Source organism: Sceloporus occidentalis, unplaced genomic scaffold, assembly GCF_023333645.1.
Source record: "Sceloporus occidentalis isolate IW3139 unplaced genomic scaffold, rSceOcc1.0.p SCAF_5, whole genome shotgun sequence".
Lineage (NCBI taxonomy): Eukaryota > Metazoa > Chordata > Lepidosauria > Squamata > Phrynosomatidae > Sceloporus > Sceloporus occidentalis.
The window spans coordinates 99,802,168-99,823,389 of NW_028316985.1; the positions used below are offsets into that span (position 1 = coordinate 99,802,168).

At 41.0% G+C, this 21,222-nt stretch overlaps 1 protein-coding gene across 1 annotated transcript; it reads right to left on the reverse strand.

The window, feature by feature from the left end:
- Positions 1-1,485: 1,485 nt before the first annotated feature.
- On the reverse strand, positions 1,486-21,022 carry BCL2L14 (BCL2 like 14). Its single transcript, XM_089527211.1, has 7 exons — positions 20,980-21,022; positions 13,044-13,486; positions 11,755-11,862; positions 10,194-10,352; positions 6,842-6,912; positions 4,261-4,533; positions 1,486-2,592 (listed from the first exon to the last, which is right to left on the reverse strand). Exons 2-7 carry the CDS (start codon positions 13,477-13,479, stop codon positions 2,551-2,553), a joined length of 1,089 nt encoding a protein of 362 aa, XP_089383337.1. The 5' UTR covers positions 13,480-13,486; positions 20,980-21,022; the 3' UTR covers positions 1,486-2,550.
- Between the last annotated feature and the right edge of the window lie 200 nt (positions 21,023-21,222).

Sequence of the window (21,222 nt, forward strand, 5' to 3'; positions counted from 1 at the left end):
AGAAGCGTTTCATGGCAGGGAATTGGGAAATGTTCAGGATTGGCTTACTGCACTGCTTCTTTATACTTAGGATTGTTGATTGTAGATGAACTGTATTGCACTTTCTGCAGTAATCTGGCCCTTAGCACACTCCACAAGCAGATTTAGCTTCCAAATCATAGCAGCCGCCTCTATCATGCTCCTAACTTAATGATTAGTCAGGGGATTGGGGGGTTGTTGTTGCTGCACCAACAGCATGGCATCATAATAACACCTGATGATGGCCAAGAACTTTCACGAGAGGTCAGACAGGAAAAGTAGGAAAGTAAACAGAAAAAAGACATGTCCAACAATGCAAACGTTATCTGAAGCAGCACTACATATATTATAGGAATGTGGAATCTGAGAAGCATGAGCCAGAGAAATCTAGACACAGTAAAAAATGAAATGCAACACATGAACAAATCAATACTGGGTCTTTACTTGTTTTTAATTGTACTGTTCTTTTAAATTGTAAGCTGCTTCGAGTCCCAGTTTTTTTGGGGTGGGAATAGGATACGACTACTACTACTAATAATAATAATAAGGCTGATTACGCTAAAATGGACAACAAATGGGCATTTTGACTCTGACAACTACTCAGCGTACTACTCTGGAAATGAAAAGACAAAGAAACAGGGTGGCTTTCATACTAAGGAGAGATGTAGGAAAAGCAGTCAAAGGATACAAGCATGGCAATAAGACTTTGGGGCAAATCTATAAGCATTACCATAATCCAAGTATATGCACCAACCACAGAGGCACAGGAAGAAGAAATTGACAGACTATATGAAGGAGTCCAAGATGAAACTGACAGCACACCAATACAGGATTTCAAGCTAATCATAGGCAGCTAGAGTGCTAAAGTTGCAGCAAAGAAAATTCCAAAACAATAAAAAGATTTGGACTAGGTACAAGAAATGATGCAGGAGAGCAGCTGATATATTTTTGTGAGGCCAAAAACGTATTCATTGCAAATACCTTCTTCATACAACCAGAGGGGAGATTATACACATAGATACCACCAGGTGGTCAAAACAAAAAAACAACAACAGATAGACTATGTAATTGGAAGCAGAAGATGAAGCTGTTCTATTCTGGCAGACAAAACTATACCAGATGCTGACTGTGATACAGATCATGAACTACTAATATAAAAAATTAGTAAAGCTGAAGAAGAAAAGAAAAACAGTCATTATACCAAATTGTGACCTGAACAATACATCAACAGAATTTAGAGACAATGTAAAAAATAGATTTGCTCTATTAAGTGTAACTGACCAGGAAGCAGAAGAACTATGAAGTTCTTCTATGAAGCCAAGGACATAGTCACGGAAGACACTAACAGAGGGAAAAAAGAAAGAACAGAAATAATGGATAGCAGATGGGATGCTTTAAGCACTAAAGGAAACAAGAGAAGCAAAAGAAAGGAGAGATAAGAACAAAACCAGAACCATGAATGCAACTATCCAATGACTAGTGTGCAAGAATAAAAAAATAACTACTACAGTAATCAATGCAGACAAATCGACGACAACAAAGTTAGAATGAGATCCATAAGAACTCAAAGGAAAGTTCAAACCAAAGCCCGAGATGCTGTGTGATCAGAAGGGGAACCAATTACAAGATAAAGAAGAAATAGAAAGACAGTGGAAGCAATACACAGAAGGTTGGTTTTTATTTTGTTATTTTTCATTTACATCTTTACAAACAGCTCTTGAGGACATATTAAAGCATTTATTTGTTTAAATAATGTATTACCAAGCTGTGTAAAGCAAAAGAGCTAGACCATCATAGGAGTGCGGGGCTGTCACCAGGTTCTTGGAGGCCCTGAGTGGTGGCAGCCTTGGACATAACTTCTTGGGGTCTGGCTGAGCACCGCCACCCACATCCCATTAAGACTATCAGGTAAGGTGGAAGGACATGAAGCTGGCTCAGGCCAGGACCTAGGGACAATGCAGGAGCTGCAGTCACTGCCCCTGTCTCCATTCAATAAATGTAATACATCTGACTCACTGTGGAGAGAAAAGAAGAAAAAAGGAGAGTGGCAGTATCATCCTTGGTGTCCTCTCTTTGGGCTATGGACCCCAGCCTTTGTCTTACCATGAAGGAACAAACCCAAAAAACTGGAAAGCACATTTTCACAGTAGAAAAATGAAAAGAGACAAAGTCCCACATCCTACAGGATGGGCAAAAACCTATTTCTTAAAAAGCCCAACACGCTTTAGTCTTCAGGCCAAAACCTATTAGGCTTCTTAAGAAATGAACATTTTTGAACATCATATAGCACATGTGATTTGGTCTCCTTTCATTCTTCCACTTTGTCCTGTTTTGTGAAGCCATGCCAGGAGCAGCCACTCAGTCCATATCACAGCCTGCTAGGATTTGCAGAATATATTCCCGCATCAGAAGAGCTCCACATCTTCATCGTACAATCAGAGACAAGACCTTTTAAAGGTTTTTTTTTTTTTGAGGGGGGGTGTTCTTCCCACCATTGTAATCCACATGTCTCCCAAATAACATGTTCTTTGTTTACTCTACTTCTTCCTGGTCTGGAACTCCTAAAAGTTTTTCCTGGAAACAAAGAAGAAATTGAATCAATGGGCTTCTTCAGTTCTGGAGTGTTTTGTTGTTTGCAACTAGGCCTTCCCCTGACTTCCTGTAGACTCTACCTACAATTCCTTTTTTGTTATTTCTTTACATTGCTATATTCAAAGTACATAAAATGCACTTGCTATTGCTACATTCAAAGTTTCTAGCAGATAAGGCGATGCAATTTACAAACCTGTAAATGCTGGACTGCAAATCCCAGAAGCACAGTTAAAGCTAAGAGATTATGGGTGTTGCAATCCAACAATTGGATGGCCCCCAGTTGTTCTCACCTGTCTCAAGTGACTGGAGGAAACCAAGCAGCTCTTAATATAGATAGGAAAGGCCAATAACTGAAAGGCAGGGGGTCCTATTCAGTGTCTTCATAAGCTGTCCCTGACCACCTCACTAAATTTGCTATTTTGATCAATAGGCTGCCTATTCTTGAGGGAGAGAAACTCTTGGTAGTAGCACATTGAGTACTGATCCCTTCAGATAACATATGGAAGTGTGAGGAGGAATGTCGTTGATTGCTAGGCAATTCCATTCCCTACCAGCCTTCATATTTGGCCATCAACTTCATGAAGTTGGTGAGCAACTCCCAACAGACTCTTGGGTGTATACACAAAATTGAGGACCCTTCCTTATCCATTTGAGTCTTAGGCCCCATTCTCACTGGGGAATTTGCCCTGGGTGGAACCGGGTCAAATTTGGTAAGCCAGTACCGAATCTCCCCGGAAAAAATTCCCACTACCCTTTACCTCGATCGATGCAATTTGCCCCTCTGTAAGTTCACATTTGCAGTAGCACTTTAAAATGAAGCCTCCTTTATTGTCAGTGTCCTACAACAATTGGCCAATGAAATGGGTGCTTTCCCCCCTCCTTTTCTTAAAATAACTGGCGGCAGCATTCACATATTCTGTCAACTTGTCAAATTTAAAAACCTCCATGTATGTGCATGTGTTGTGTACCTTCGGGTCCAATTGCCACCAACTCCCAACAGACTCTTGGATGTATACACACAATTGAGGACCCCTTCCTTATCCATTTGAGTATTACAATGTTTTTAAAGGTTTCCACCTCTTCACCTGTTAGAGCCTTTCTGGATCAGACTGAAACTGTACTCCAGCATTGTTTTCATGCAGAGCTCATTCAGAATCTTAGGATACTGGAGCAACAGCCCTTTCTTGTGATTATTCTTAAAGAAGTGGAATTGAGGACATGCTGCCGCTGATACTGGACGTAATATCTGCAGCAATATCTCCAGAATAACAAGTAGCCACTGATAGCTTTATACTCCATGAATTTGTTGATACCCTTTCAAGGGTTTCCAGATTAGCCATTGTATTTCCCCAAAAGTATTGATATGCATATGCTTGTAAAAAAATTATTCTTCTTAGGCTGGGAGTGGCAATCATGTGGCCCACTGTATATTGTTGGGCAAGAAGTCCCAGCAGACCTAAACAGCATAGCCAGTGGTGTGAAACACTGGGAGTTAAGGTTCAACAACATCTAGAGGGCTGCATCATTCCCACTCTTGACTTAGACTTAGCATCCCTAAGTGTGCTGAAGCAATGCGAAGTTTGCTAATCAGTATTGTTTCAAAGGTATCTAGCAACAGGACACAGGGAGAGAGGAAGCAGGTTCTCTTACCCATCCACCTTGGCTATGGATCCAAGGGCTAAAGTTTTCCTTGAGGTATCTCGCTCCAAAACCCAGCACAATGTTCATAGGGTGCATGTCCACAGCAGTGAGTCTTGCTGCGACCTCCATAGCAAAAGCAACCTTGGTGCGCTGAATTTGGACTTCAGAGTCCATTGTGGAGGATACAGGAGCTTCCTCTAGGAATTGGTCAGTTACTCTTCTGAAGAATGCATAGGACATCAAATCGGAGACACACTGAGAAAAAGCCTTATCATTTTGCATCTAGAAATGGAAATATATATTATTTGTCAATGAGATCAAAAAGAGAAAGCATACACCCAAATGTCATAATTACTGAGAAGGTTTACGACTCCATCTAAATCCAAGGAGCCTATTTTAGTGCTAAACCAGTGTCTGCTATCAGTAATGCTCTGGATGAGGCCAAACAATCTGAAACATAATCCTGACAAGACAAAGTGCTCTGGTTAGTTGAAAGGCAGAACAGCAGGCCATGTTCTAGAATAGTTTCTTCCTGACGTTTTGCCAGCATCTGTGGCTGGCATCTTCAGAGATGGCCACATAGCCCAAAAAACCCACAAAAAACCATGGAACTATTGAAGGAAAGCCTTCAATCAAATTGTTTCTCTCTAGCTGAAAAGTTGTAATGAATGACACTCAATTTCAGCATAGGCCAGTTTCTGTGTTATGGGAGGGAGGACTCTGAGGAACTACTGGAGTTTGATGTAGCTCTTAGATTGCTGTGCTAATCTGTCTGAATCGCTAGGGACAGATTTTATTGCCCAGTATTTGCTCTAAAGAAAGGAGGCCTCTCTTTTCCCCATACTTTCAATATTCTAAACCTTTTTTTAAGCTGCAGAATGAAAAGTACAGCACCAATATTTGACAAAACAGTACATTAATAAAAACAAAATAACAGAACAGATGTTTCAGTGGTGAACTTTAGAATATACCTCTTATAAAAAGTGAGATGACAGAATAAGACTACACAAATCAGTGGCGTCGCTAGGGTTGGCATCACCCAGTGCAGTAACTCATGGTGCCATCCCCCTCATTGACCCTCTCCCATCCCACACTCATACAAAATCCTTAGTCATGTTTTTGTACTTGTGTTATTCACTGATCATAATTCTTGTATACAGTGGACTCTTGTTATACGCTGGGGTTTGGTTCCAAGATCCCCCGTGTATAACAAAATCCGTGGATGCTCAAGTCACATTAAATATTATGACATAGCAAAATGGTGTCCCTTATAAAAAATGGAAAATCAAAGTTTGATATTTGAAATTTATACTTTTTTTGAACATTTTCAAAACATGGATGCTTGAATCCATGTATAAGAAATCAGTGTATAAGAAGGGCCGACTGTATTACTGAACGTCATGGTAATAGTTGCAACGTAAACAACTAGCGAAATTAAAACTATACTTTTTAAAATTTCAATATCATACTCACCATCTAAATGCATGTACATATACATAGCTTCATGTGGCTGAAGTGAAAATTTAGTTAAAGGTGGTGTTTTAAAAGAAATTTTAAAAAATTAAACAATTAAAATTTCTTTTATTTATTTATTTTTTTGGGGGGTGGGATGGGGGCCCTCTCCTTTCTCCTCCCATTAAGCTTCACTCCACTCAACCATTTTGTCAGCATTTTAAAGGGACTCAAATGAACATGACAAGCCCTCTATTCTGCTTTGGTCAGGCCCCACCTGGAATTCAATTCAAAAAAGAATTTTGACAAGCTGGAGTGTGTCCAGAGGAGGGCGACCAAAATGGAGAAAGTTCTGGAAACCATACCTTAGGCGGAAAGACCTAGGGAGCTGGGTATATTCAGTCTGAAGAAGAGAAACTTAAAGGGTGATATGATAGCCCTGTTTAAGTGTTTGAAAGGGTGTCATGTTTAGGATGGAGCAAGCTTGTTTCCATCTGCTCCACAGACTAAGACACGGAACAATAGAAGCAAGCTACAGGAATAGAGATTCCACCAAACATTAGGAGGAGCTTCCTGACAGTAAGGGCTGTTTGACAGTGGAACACACTCCTTCGGAGAGTGGTGGAGTCTTCTTCTTTGGAGGTCTTTAAACAGAAGCTGGATGGCCATCTCTCAGGAATGCTTTGATTGTGATTTTCTGCATTGCAGGGGGTTGAACTGGATGGCCCTTGTGGTCTCTTCCAGCTCCAAGATTCTATGATTCTTTGGGAAGGCAGATATTTGGGGAGCAGTGGTGTCACACACACCCCTTAGAATGTCACCTTGTGCAATACACATCTCCTGGAACTCCCGATCAAAATTGCGGAATGTTGTTTTTAAAAACTCCTGGGGGCAGGGACATATCTTGATACAGTATGAAAACATTTTGGGTGACTAGTGACCACAAAAAAACAGCCCAATGGGCCACATGTGGTCTATAGGCTACATTTCCCCCACTCCTGTATTGCCCAAGATACAAGTTATCCACAGTTGGTTTCTAATGGTGAAGGAACATTGTTGTTCCTTCATTGCTCGCAAAAGTAATTTGTTATAGGGCAGTGATGTTGTAACTTCTTTCTTCTACCTCTGCCAAATTTACCTTTATTTGCAGTTCATCTCCTGATTTTCTTAACAAGGCAACTATTGTTTCAATTACCTTTTCTTCATTATCTGGTGAAAAGACACATTTAAAAATGGATCATTACCAGACTGACACAAAAAAACATAGATCTGTAGTGAAGTGATTAATATGTAAACTGCATTTAGAACTGCTTTGACAGGACCTGTTATCCATACATTACCTCAAAAACCTTTCCAGCATGAGGTTTTCCATTCTAATAGTAGGGCTGCTGGCATTGATAAAGATGGCAGAATGGAACACAGTGGCACTGGACCCAAAAGATCTACAATTAACTGGAAAGCTTTCCTGCAAACCCAAATTTGCAAGCCCAACTGTACAAGCAACAGACTAATTGTACAAGCAATCCATAACTGATCCTCTGCACAGGGTGCACCAATCTCACAGTGTTTGCATTAGCTGCTCACAGTGGCAAAGTGTTGTGGATTGCCTTTGTTGTCCTTGCACAGCAGTCATTCTCAGGGCTCCTCCTGAGGCTTTATTGTTGTTGTTGTTGCTGCTGCTGCTGCTGCTGCTGATTGTAGTGGAGTTTAGTGTCACTCCTGATAGCTGCACATTTCTGTTCAACTACTTTTTTTCTCCCAGTTGGGATTGAGCTGTGCTGTGGGTGTGATTTCCCACCATCTTCTACATGAATTTAATACTGGCCCATAAAGTCATAGTGCTAGAGAACTATACAACTTTGGCTTCTTTCTTTCTTTTAGGGTTATAATGTTAATCTGGTAATTTAAAATGTAATAAGGAAATGAAGGTTAGTGGCAAACCTCTGTAGCCCACATTTGAAATGTCATCAGTAGGACTGCCCAAAAGCACAGTGCGGGAAACTGAGACAATGGGTACAGATGTATCACATTTACACCAGACCTTACCACAAACTCCTAGGAAACCCCAGGCCACCTAGGAAACCCACCCTCCTTGGGTCTAAAACTTTGCTGCCAGAACACAGAAGAATATTGTATGGCAATGGGGATAGAGGGAGACTTGATAACTACAGCAATAACTCCTGCCAAATCTGGTCACATTGGCTGGTGCACATTTTACACAGAATGGCAAGGATGCCCAAGAACCCTGGCCAGCTTGTCTGAATGTGCTCACAAATACACTCAGCTTGGAAAGTTAGTTCTAGTTCTCTCAGACATACTAAGCTACTGTTATAGTTAATTATTTTAAAAATAACCCTGCTGTTTAGTTCCTCAAAGCAACTAAAATAATATTATTAGTGACCATTTCATTCTTCAAGGTAACTAAAATAGTTCTTTTAATTTAGAAATGATAACACCTGAATGCACAAACTGCTGCCCTATAGTACAAAACACACTCTCCTCCCATCCACCTCACTGCCAGGACACAAGGTAGCACTTGAACCATACATTATTCCTCTTTCACCATATAATGAGGCCACATGCCTTGAAACTATAAAAACTAAATTAAAAGTTACAGTTGCACTGCAGAAATATTGACTATATCCATCTTTAAGTTGCATATAACAGTGGTTCTCAATCTTTTCTTCTCTGGGCCCCCTTTGCATCTACATGCATAGGCCACCCCCCCCCCTCCTCTCAACGTAGTATATGAATTTAAAATATTTTGTTTTTTTAGTGTGTGTATTTTTCTTCACACATTTATATGTACTCATATTTTAACATTTTATAAGGAAATAACACCATTCAAATGGTAACATTTTAATTTTAATAATTTCAATACCCAACTCATCACAAGGTTTATATTTGATGTGATGCATGTGCTTGTTTCTGAGCGCAATATTTACTAAAATGAGGGAAAAGAAACATAAAAAAGAGAAACGCTTACTTCTTCGGTGACATCAAGTCTTGCACAATATTTACACTTCATAGCCTCCAGAGGTGGGAATCCAGTTACACAATGGTATGGAGTCACAAATGGTATGAGCACTTTCAAAGCAACTCTCTTTATCACCTTGCCGGCAGCTTCATCAGACCACAAAGGCTGTGGTCACTGGTGGGACTGGGCTGGCTTCTGGGTTTGGCTGCTCTGCTGGCCAGGTGGTAGAGATAGTCACTTACCTTTGCTGCCCAGACCTGGAAAAGGCTGCGAGCATTGGGAGAAATATTGCCAAAGAGGCCAACTGTTTATCGAAGCTGGCTGCTCCGCAAATGTGCAAGGAGCATATGGCTTCTGTAAGCAATTGATGGAGGAATGGTGGGGGGAGTGACCTTCACTCCAACCACCTCCTTCTCATGTCTAGCTTAATTCAGAAATCCAGACTTCAGTAGGTAAAACTCATAAAGCCTTTATTAAGAAACTAGGGGCCCGAACAGACAGGCCAAAATAAAACTGCTTCAGGCCACTTTAGAAGTATACTGTTTAAATGACGCATGCATCCTAAGAGGCTGGAAGCTGTGCCAAAGCCATGCTCCAGTCCTAAGGACTGGAGCACAGTGTTGGCACAGCTTCTGGCCTCTTAAGATGCATGTGTCATTTAAAAGCATCCTTTCAAAGTGACCCAAAGCAGCTTTATTTTGGCCTGTCTGTTCGGGCCAAAAAGATCCAGTCCAGTAACATTCATTGTCAGACCAGCAAATGATAAAAATTCCCTAATTAAACTACATACAAAGTTCAGGTGGACTTAATTCTCATTCGTTGTAATTAACAAACACACTTCTCCTCTCTTTCTCATCCCACCCTCTTCTCTGTTGTTACAACCAGAGTCCTTCACAGAATTGACCTTGAACAGGCTCGGCTCATGTTTACCTTCCTTCCAACATTATCTCAGCACCTGTACCTGAAATCACCAGGATTTGATAATACCATTTCTACACTATAGACCATTACACCTTATTCCCAATGTTTTGTGGTAGGCAAGCTGTTTATGCAAGTCCTGGCACTCTCAAGCCACTGCTATGCACTCACAACCCTTGCTTCTTTCTTTTCCTCTCGCTCGCTTCCTTCTTTTCCTCTCTCATTCCTTACCACATGGTCAAATACTGATGGGAACCCTGAAAAAGCCTTCCAAGAACCTCCTTCTCTGGAGGGAGAGCTGATCAGCACCTGAAGTTGTCACCCCCTTTAAGAGGCATATCCCACCTAAGGCATATGCAATGCAATGTAATTATCCCTTAATTATAGGAGAAAGGAACTAATAAAAAGTAATCAGTGGTTTGCAAATAGTTACTTCTACTTCTGCTCTATAGTGTGTAGAGAGAGATTAGGTGGAACATGGGTACTGACAGCTTGGCAGAGAAATGAATGGGGAAGAGGTTCCAAAAGACAGAACAGAGGGAGGGAGGGAGGGAATACAATCATGTATAAAAACTGTTATGGGAAATAATGTTACCTTTTCCATCCTCCTCAAATATGGACTTGCTGCTCTGTGAACCATCTTCTTCTATGCTCAGAACACGGACAAATGTTTTCAGTCCTCTTCCTTCCGCAGACCTGGAATTCTCAACTATCTCAGCAAGTCGCTCTGCCACCAGAGTGATGGATAAATCATCTGGAGAAAGAAAAGAGAAATGAACCAGTCTTCTTCCAGTCAGTCAGTCTGCTTCACTACCACAAGACAGAGTGATTGCCTACTAAACATTACAGATGAAAATCACTACATAACTACCATTTTTCTAACCTAAAACTTGCCACAGCTGTCCTGGAGAAGTGGGACAAAAGTGACTGCCATTGGAAAGATCTGACATCCTTGCTTCCTAAGCAAGAGTCATGCAAACACTGGCCATCATTCAGGGGCAGATACACTGCATGCCCATGACCCCAAATATAATTTTGGGCATCTGTGTAAATGATGCATGCGTACTAAGATTCTGGAAGTTGCACCAAAGCTGCGCTCCAGTCCTTAAGCCTGGATCGTGGCTTTGGCGTGGCTTCCGGACTCTTAGTATGCATGCATCATTTAAACAGCATACCTCCAAAGTGACCCGAAGAAGCTTTATTCTGGCCTGTCTGTAGGGGGCCTAAGATAATGGAAGTCAACATCACATCAGCAGATCAGCAGACACTAATTATGCATTTGTGGGCGGGGCCGGCGCAGCAGGTTGCATGGTGGGGAAAATGGAGGGCCCTCCTGTACACGTGGGAAACAAACTTTCCTTCCGCACCGAGTTGCAGCAACAATAACGCCTTTATTGGCATCAAACAAGGTAACAGCCAAACAGGCAACAAAAAGGAAGCGTCCATAAAGTTCCCCTTTTCCCCAGTCACCTAAGGTATGTCTTCAGGGGGCTCTTCGTCGTGGTTCCACGTGGGCTCCCCGCTTCGCCTTCCACCCGCGTGCTTCTCCAAGGCCTCCTTATCCGCCTTTTCCCAGTCTTGGGGACGAGGACCTTGCTCCCAGGCTTCTCCCTTGGGGTCCCACCACTCACCCTCGAGACTCCCGGGTTCTCGTCGAAGCCAGTCACCTTTCCCGGGGTAGGCAAAATCCCCTTCTATTCTCGGGTCAACTAGCCTGACCGCCTCATGGGGCTCGGGCCTCCTCGGACTTGCTCTCCCTACCAGAGAGACGGGCCTTCTCACTCTCCGGGGACTTTGGGATACCTTCCCTCCTCTCAACTCGACCGCCTCGCCGCGTCCACCTCTTCCGCGTCTTCTCCCTCTTCCCGCGCAAGCTCTCTCCTCCTCCCTTATATTCTCTGCAATCCCCGCCCTCTCCTCTTCTGGCTCCTCCTCCGGGGGTCCTTTCCTCATTTCCTCCACCTGGTCCTCCTTAGCCCTCCCAACTCTCCCGGCGTCTACTTCCACCTTGCTACAGCATTACACTAAGATACCTCCTTTAATCTGTCCCAGATATACTGCTAATCAATTTTCACAGTGTTCTACTATAATTAAAGAAAGAAAGAAAGAAAGAAAGAAAGAAAGAAAGAGTTTCTCATTTTCAGCTTTCTCCATACCTTGTAAATGGTCTACCCCATCCTCCTTAGTATCCTCTTGTTCCTTAACTGATAAGCCTTGAAGGTTTAGACCTTTTTCCAGGGCAATCCTGGGCATTTTGCTGCCAACTGCAATGGAGTAAACATGACTGTCTCCAGTACTCAAGTTGCACAGTACTATAAATCAGTCAAATTATTTTATCAGCCAGGCCAGAAAATCCCACAAGTTGTTCTCCCTGATAGTTACTACTAACTCACATACCTAACATTTTCTGCCCTTTGTGATACACAGAATGATCCCAAACTAGAAAAAGGAAGATCTGACTGAGGCAGAGATTTGAATCTGCTTGATGGGAGGGCCGAGAGCAAGCATGGTGTAGTGATCTGAGTGTTGGATTAAGACTCTGGAGACCTTGCTCAGCCATGGAAACCTACTGGGTGATCTTGGGCAAGTCACATACTCTCTGAAAGCAAAGGCAAACCCTCTCTGAACAAATCCTGCCAAGAAAATCCCTGTGATAGGTTCACTTTAGAATCCCCATAAATCAGAAATGATTTGAAGGCATACAACAACAATCACCAACAGAAGGGTCAGCCCTGACTGCTTACTGCTCAGACCAAATCCAGTGCTATTGACTGTGATGGCAGCAGCTCTCCAGCATCCGGCACAAAGGTGTTTAGTAGCTCTGTATGTGATCTATCACCCAGCTGTGGACTCACCCATATAAAGAATCAGTCCACTACATCTATGTTCTTCACAGTTTTCACATGGCTTTGGTCATGCTCGTTAACAATACACAGTTTTTCCCCCCAAATCCATTTTCTCCTTTCGATATGGTGCAAAAGTTTTCTTTAAAAATAAACATAAATGAGCATTATGGAAGAACTTCCATTTAAGTCTTTTCTATAATTTTATTACAGGAAAGGGTTTTAGTTCAGAAAGATATACACAAAGAGAGACATATTTCTGTCTATCTATATGGTGTCTCTTTCACAGTACACAAGTATAATAGTTTGATACTAGTTTAAGTGCTATGGCTGTGTCCCACATAAACCTTGGGTTTGGGGACACTAGAGCTCCACAAAGAGAATTTTATATATCTCCCAAAACCTATACCAACATAAGTAATAGTGAAGCATGATGGAAGCTGTCGTGCAACATCTGGAAGGTCGCACAAGTTGCCCACGCCATTTGTAAAATTAACTTCTTGAAAGAAAGCTGTTTTGAAGCTAAAGGTGAACTAAAAACCAGCTAGCCGTCAGTGATGAATATATATTCTGGACATATGATTAGAAAAAAATCAACCCACCTTTCATCTTGTGTGTAAGGAGAGGTTTACTACCAACACCTCCCTGGAACCTGATCACACCTCCATTCCTTTCAGATGGCATCTGCCTGGGCTTCTCTCTGGTTTGGGCCTTTAGACAAGAAGGAAACAGAAGACGTTCCCACTTGGATTTCTTCTTCTTCTCTGTTTTCTTCTTGCTCCTCATCTGGGAAGGCTGCTCTTGATCCTCAGAAGACAAACCTTGTGTTTTTTCTTTACTGGCTGGTCTTGCTGCTTTCATGTCTTCACTGCTTAGAGATGATCCCTCTGGGCCTTTTGCTTGTCTTTGTAAAAGTTGTCCATATTCGCTAGCAGACCATCGGCATTGGGCATAGGCTACAAGCACTCTGTACTCCGTGCTCATTCTTACATCCTCCAAAGAGATTTCTTCTCTACTGCAAGAATTGGCCAAATTCATTTTGTACCTGCAAAGATAATGCTTCTTGTTAGTCTTGTTAATCTTTACTAGAAGTTGCTATTATTAATGATACTTGGAATTTGGAGCCCTTTAACACTTTGAGAAGGTGGGAAATTGAGAACCATGCTTCATATACCTTTTTGTTTACTGGTGTAAGAATATGTTGAGCCTGAAGCTCATATTCAAAGCCTAAGATCTGAGGACTGCTACCTGACAGATCTCAGGACAATGCCTGGAAGGGATAAACAACAGTGGCCATGCTTCATCGTTCAGGTTGGAGACTGTGTTGGTCCTGATGGCTCAGGCTAGGTAACATGAAATCAGAGCTGTAAGTAACAGAAGCAGAAAATATCTATCTCCTTTTGATTCTAGCCTCACACACTTCTAGGCCTTGGAGATACTGAGAAGGCAGACGATGAGGTCTAGAAGCCCTTTTGGTAGCTCACTGAGTGCGGTAGTTCAGGAGAACCCCACTTCAAGAGAAACAACAGGAAATCAAGCTACTACAAAAACAGCTGTCCATCGAATTAACAGAAGAGGTACCAAAGAAAATGAAATGGCCAAGTCAACCTTACTTTCAGCATGCAAACAAGACCAGCAAATGAAAAAAAAGTACAATCACCAAAACTTGCCAAGGAGAAAAGGAATATACAACACAAGCAATGATTTAAAAGCCTTTCTTAAGTTATGTGAAAATCAATATAAAGAGGAAGGAGTAAATAACAGCAAAATCTTACAATACCTAGAAAGATCAGAAGTCCAGCAATTAAATCAAGAACACAGAGAAAGTCTAAATTGACAGATATTGACAGCAGAAGTAATAGAGGCTATTAAAATGCATAAATTAGGCAAGGTTCCAGGCCCTGATGGCCTCCCCACAAGCTACTATAAGAAATTCCAAGACATCTTGGTTGACTTGTTGAAAGAAACTATGAACAGAATAGCAAAAGAGACATGGTAGCAAGCGACAATAACACGCATGCCAAAAGAGGAACAAGAACACACAGAGCCAAAGAACTATAGACCAATTTTTTTTGTGAAATACCAATTATAAAATCTTTTCATCTATCTTGGCTGAAAGGTTGAAAAACATTGTCCACTGAGATCAGTGTGGCTTCTTGCCAAAAAGATATATGAATGATAACATGAGGAACATACTCAATTTGACTGAGTATCATGAAAAATAATGAAAAGAAGCTTGCACTGATCTTCATGGGCATTAAAAAGCCCTTGACACTATGAAGTGGAAATTGTTTGAAATTCTGCAATTTCTGAAGATGGCTGAGAGAAAAATGAAGTGGATCCAGTCAATTTATAATAATCAAAGTGCACAGACTGTTGTGAATTGAGAAGGAACAGAATATTTTAAGTTACAAAAGGAAACAAGGTAAGGCTGTCCATTATCTCCCTTATTATTTGTGATCATTTTAGAATTTTTGTTGAATGAAATAAGGCAAGATAGGGAGATAACGGGGATAAAAATTAAAGGCTCAGAGTTTAAGCTTCGAACCTTTGTTGACAATACTGTTATATCATTAAGTGATCCTGTAAATGATACTTCTAGGCTATTAGAAAAGAAAAATGAGTTTGGAAAAATATTGGATCTTAAAATTAACATGGATTAGAGGACATTGCTAACAAAAAATATGGACAAACATGAGAAATCATTATTGGAAAAACAGTTGGAACTCAAAATAACGAAAAAGACTAAACATTTGGGTATAGTAATTACAAATAAAACTACAGATTTATTTACAAATAATTATCAGAAAAAAATTGAAGTAAATTAAGGACGATCTTAAAAAATGACAGGATCTAGGTATGTTTATCATTGCTGGGCAGAATAGCGACAATTAAAATGAATATATTGCCCAAGATGTTATTTTTATTTCAAAACTTGCCAGTTACTAAGAACAACATACCTTTTAAAGAATGGCATAGGGATCTGGCATCATTTGTATAGAATGGGAAAAACACATGTATAAAATTAAAATGTCTGCAGGATGCCAGTGAAAGGGGAGGACTATCATTTCCAAATCTTAAAATGTGTTTTCAGATGGCGTGCTTAAACTGGATCAAAGACTGGGTCTAACTGGAGAAGGGGCTGATCTACGTTTTGGCTTCCATGCTTATATTTTATGACAAAGAAAAGGCAAATAAAGATGTCAATAGCCATTTCATAAAGAAGCCATTGTTAAATGTTTGGGGGGGGGGGAGAAATATAAGTGTGCCATAAGCAAGAAAATACCAAATTGGGCCTGCCCCCACAAGGCACTATTTAGAAGTGACCTTTGGCTAAATCATTTCCCAACAAGAACAAAAAAAAAAGTTAAAAACACTTGAAGAGATGAAGGATGAAGGGGAAAAATGTAGTTACTTTTTACATCAAGAATTAAGAGAGAGATACATGATAGATAAGAAAACAATAGGTACAGACCTATCAAATTCAGAAATAGGAAACTGATATCTAGTAAAATGGCATTAGTATTGAAGATTATTCATCTAAAAAATAACAACAGAGATTCCATCCATATACCCATGACATTTCCTCATGAGGTGGTCTCCTGCAGAAGGAGGTATTTAATGCCACTCCAAGGAAGGGCACCTAGGTTAGAATCCAGGGAAAAAAGCACAGCAGAGTTAAGTCCTACCTGGCAGCATCACTTCCAAACAGGGAATTTTCACAAGCCATTCTCACAGAGCAGCCAAATAAGAACCAGATGAGGGTAAGCCCAAGACAAGGTACAGCTGGGAGCCGGGGAAGGAAAGCAGCAGATAGAAGAGCAAAAGCAGGATGTCTGACACAAGTGCAGGAAAAGCCAGGCAGTTCATTCCCAGCAGCTAATAAACAACAACCTGCTGCTGGTCTCCCTGTGAGCAGGGGCTTGCTCTCACAGAGATCAAGTAAAAAAAACCCCTAGCTTCATTTATATACTGCTTCATAGTGAATGGGCAGTTACTCTTGAGGAAGATCTCCCTTGGAGACTGGCACTCCATTGGAAGGTCTTGTGTCTGCTTCCCTTCTCCTTTGCTCTTGGGGCTGCCATGAGGCCCAGTTTTGGCAAAATAATGGGGTATATATAATTTATATCAATTGACACTGATATATATCAATTGACACTGATTGATGTGGCTTCCATGTCACACCTTGTCCACTCCTGCTCTAAAGGATGCGAAAACATATGGTAAACAGGTTTGCGATCCGATCTATATAAAGTGAATGACCCCTGAATCTGACAGACTGTATTGCTTTTATGGATACCCAACCCAATGATGCAGGTTAGTTTGAGAGAATAGAGTAAATGTACTGTATATGAACCTGTTGCTGTTCCTAGTCTCAAACCATGGGGACAGGTGGATAAGAAATGTATTATTGTTATCATCATCATCATCATCATTATTATTAAAACCCAGCAGTGTAGGTAAATGTTTTATATCCCTAATGCAAGTCCAGGGGCTGAGCCTTGAGAGAGTCCTGTCATCTACCTTGCAGCAATCCTGCAGTATAGGTCACTGTTAATATTGCTTGTCAGAGGTGGGTCTGAGGCTATTTAGGCTTCCCAGAGAATTCTGCATAAGCTGCAAGATTCAACCTATTTAATTTGCCCCTCCTCGGCCTCCCCCAAGACTCAACCAACACTCAGCACCATGAATTTTCATGCTGTATTGACCTCATGGGAAATAGCTGCATGTTAAATTTTCACAAACTATAATAAAATTATGTATTAAGTAATAATCAAAGAAAAATAGGAATCTCTGCTAGCTCTGGTTTTTTTTTTCAGGCTCAGATTACATACGGCATGCATAAAAGGGATATGTGCATATGTGCCTTCAAACTGCCTGTTGACTGCTGGTGATGCTATGAATTCCATAGAGTTTTCTTTGACAAGGAATACTCAGGGGTAGTTTTGCCAGTTCCTCTGAAATATAGCCTAGAGCACCTGGTGTTCCTTGGTGGTCTCCCATCAAAGTACTACCCAGGTCTGGGACATTGTGGGGGCAACTTGCAAATAAGCATCCATCATTTTAAAGAAATCTTAAAATCCTTCTTCTTTTGTTGGGAAGAATATATCCCCGTGTGTCAAAAACCACTCCCACTTCTCTGTGTATCAGCAGTAATCTTCTTGTTTGTTTCATTTTATAGGAACTAAAATTAAAGTACCAGCAAACTGCTTTTCGGGGAAATAGCCATTTATTTATTTTAAGACCTGTCTTCGTATGCCACAGTTTCATGATGGTGCATGCGCTGTGCTTGACGGTGCAAAGGGCATCTTTTAGTGCTTTACAGGCTTTCATTGGAGGTGTACTTTGGAACTAAGTTGTCCTGTGCCATTCTCTTCTTTCTGGGATGAAATGTCCATCATCTGCACTGGAAAGTCAGCTATTTTCTGGCAGGTCTCCTCTAATTTAAACACATAGTAACCTTTTTTTTCCCTTCTTCCTCTCCTCCTCCTCCGCCACTGCTATTTCCCAATGATGGAACTCCAAACAATTTAAATTCATAAAAGACAATATAAAAAGCAGTAAAAAGGCAGACCATAAAGAGCTCATCACAGGAACTTGCTAAAAGCCTGACAGAATAGGAACATTTTAATCTGGTGACAAAAGGAGAGCAAAGAAGGTGCCATCCTATTACCTATAACAAATATGTTTTTATCAGTTCATTCATGTATGCATAAAACTTCAGTCCCTCACACCAAAAAACCCAAGGTACAAGAACAAAAAAACCAAACTAAAGGGTTCTGCCAAAGAAAATTTATGGCGCGTTACAGATGTGCCGAAGGGGCGTACTAGGGTTGAGAGGGGGCGTGTTCGGGTTGAGAAGAAGTCCGTACAAAATGGCGGTGCCCGTCCACACGGGGGCCGCAGCGGAAGTGACGCCGCGAGTGCGCGACTAGCGCCTTGCGGCGCCACTTCCAGGGCCCAGAAAGAAGTGCCATTTCGGTGCTTCTTTCTTGCTGCACCCGGGAGCCGCGCAGTTTGGCCACTGCGGTTCTCAGACACAGCAACCGGCAGCGGTGCAAGACCGCCCGTTTTGGGCAGTCTGTAATGCGCCTATGTGTGTATATATAACCCTCTTGCAATTACCAAAGAACACTTCTGTACAGAAATAAGGGGTTAAATAAACCCTGGCATAAAGAAGGCAGTAAAAGGGTATAAATACCCCACTGAAAAATGAGCAATTGCAAAGAATAAATATATAAAATCTCCAAACTCAAGGTCAAAGTGATCGACCCTGGAACAGGAAAGCCAATAAAATTTCTAAAAGGGTAACAATACCCCACTAAAATACACTAAAATAAAATTTCTAAAAGGGTAACAATACCAGGGATTACCAAGAAGGAAAGGTTTATTCTTGGAAATCCCGTAATGGTCTGACTCCCATAAACAAGAAGAAAAGAGTTTCGTTTGATACAAGTATGGATATGAGTAAGGAAGATAACAGCCTAGAAGGTGTCACCACTGATTCTTCTACTGATTATTCTGTGGATAACTTTAAAACCGGAAGGAGACCTTTACCTTGAGTTTGGAGATTTTCTATGGCCTGTTACAGACTGCCAAAATAAAGCTGCTTCGGGTCTCTTTGGAGGTATGCTGTTTAAATGATGTATGCATCCTAAGAATCCGGAAGCTGCACCAAAGCTGCACTCCAGTGCTTAGGAATGGAGTGTGGCTTTGGCGCGACCTCCGGACTCTTAGGACCCATGCATCATTTAAATAGCATACCTCCAAAGAGACCCGAAGCAGCTTTATTTTGGCAGTCTGTAACAGGCCTATATTTATTCTTTGCAATTGCTCATTTTTCAGTGGGGTATTTATACCCTTTTAGAAATTTTACTGCCTTCTTTACGCCAGGGTTTATTTAACCCCTTATTTCTTTACAGAAGGGTTTTTTGGTAATTGCAAGAGGGTTATATTTTACACACATACATTTTCTTTGGCAGAACCCTTTAGTTTGGGTTTTTTTTTTTTTTTGGCATGAAACTTCAGTGCGTTTTTAAAAATTTCAATCCCCCTCCCCCCCCCCAAAAAAAAAACCCATGATGGCTCTTGTGCCGAAACTGACTGGAAAGCTTTAAAGATATATTGCAACTCTAAAGTGTGGAACAGCAGAGAACATGTCAAAAAGGAAATCTGGAAAAGGTACAAAAACTTTCGAGAAGAGCAATAACCACAGGGAGTTGGTGACATCTTGACAGAAATGGGACAGAGAAAGACAAAATGTCTACAGAAAATTGAGTGATTTGAGAAAGGCTAACTTGAAATGGTGGCAGCAGATTTAATGCATCATAATTATGTCATTAGAATGTCCTATGAAGTAGTGTGGGGTGGATCTTCATCCGTGGGGAAGTGCTAATATTTTGCCCTGCCTAGCTCTCCCACACCCAAATTGCTTCTTTCCCTATGCTTTTTTCCCAGTGGGATCTCAGTATGAAACCAGAAATAACCCCAAACAGCAGAAAATGCCTGGAAATAAAGCCCTGGCTGTGAGGCCATGTTCAACCATTTTTCAAACAAGGCCAGATCAGCCACTTATGCAGAGATGCAACAAGAAGCCTCCTCTGAAGTTAGCATTTGGACAGAAAACTGAGTAGGCCTGCAGATTTATAGTGCCAGATCATTATATTATCCTTTATTTTCACATTTAAAAAATGTGTATTCCACTTTTACTCTGAAGAAATGAGTCAACTAACAACAAGACCAAATCATAGGTTAGCCACTCAATTTAATCAAATTTATCTTAAAATTTATCATGTATAAGCTGAGGCCAGCCCTGAAAATCAACTCATTATAGCCAGTCATTTACAAACCCAATAATGTCCTAAATATTTATTCCAAGTAGTTCCAAAGTCCAGTCAAAAGCATAGGGAGCGGGGGCCTCTCTAAAGTTTGACAATTGTGTTATAACAACTCCTGATATGCAGGTTAAGGTTTTAGAAAATCCCACATTTTAAGGGGGGAAGTTTCACTGGAGAATCTTGCAAATGTATAGGCAAAACTAGGGTTCCTTGAGACATCACCCAGCTTCATTCATGCTATTTTGCCATGAGGAAAGACAGCACAGCTGCACCATATGCCGCTTCATTGGTAGCTCTAAGAGCTACTCACCTTAAAGCTGTCCAGAAAATATTCACAACTCACACACCATTCAGTTTTAAGGTAACTGGATAACAAATTGCTACTGCAAGTAGTTTTACCCATATTTTGGTATATCTCTGGTCGTATATAAGTTATACACTAGTAGAAACAAGCTACTAAATGTGCAAACACAACACACTTTGTTGCAGGCGAAAGATGTGATTATCTTGTATTTTCGTGCTTTCCTCTCTGCATTTTCCAGGAAAGCAGATCTGATTTTTTTTTTCATCTTTTCTAAAAGCAAGCATTCACTGATCATGTACCATCAAGACAATTTTCTGTAGAACAAATAGTATTCAATTTCAGGCTTAAGCGAGCATAACATTTCAGTCCAGTATATAAAAACTCTGGGCGATTTACCTTTCAATAATGTCGTACACACAATTCACAAAGATGCTTTGAATGTCAGGTTCCTTCTACTTTACGTCTCAAAAGTCAATGTAAGAAATTCAAAAAGCAAAACCACTTCTGGGACTTTCACTTCCTCACTGGAATTTTATGTTGCTCAGAGTTTAAAGGGTGGAGCCAGCTGCCCAGATATACTGATACTTCAGGCTGACAGCCCTCTGCTAAAAGGAACACACCTCACTGCTTGCCTTGAAT

Coding starts and splice junctions, on each gene's coding strand:
- BCL2L14 (XM_089527211.1), bottom strand. CDS start 13,479: ATGAATTTGGCCAATTCTTGCAGTAGAGAAGAAATCTCTTTGGAGGAT. Junction 10,353..11,754: donor TGGGGTAGACCATTTACAAG/GTATGGAGAAAG, acceptor TTCTTTCTCCAG/ATGATTTATCCATCACTCTG. Junction 6,913..10,193: donor ATTTGAGGAGGATGGAAAAG/GTAACATTATTT, acceptor TCTTTTCACCAG/ATAATGAAGAAAAGGTAATT.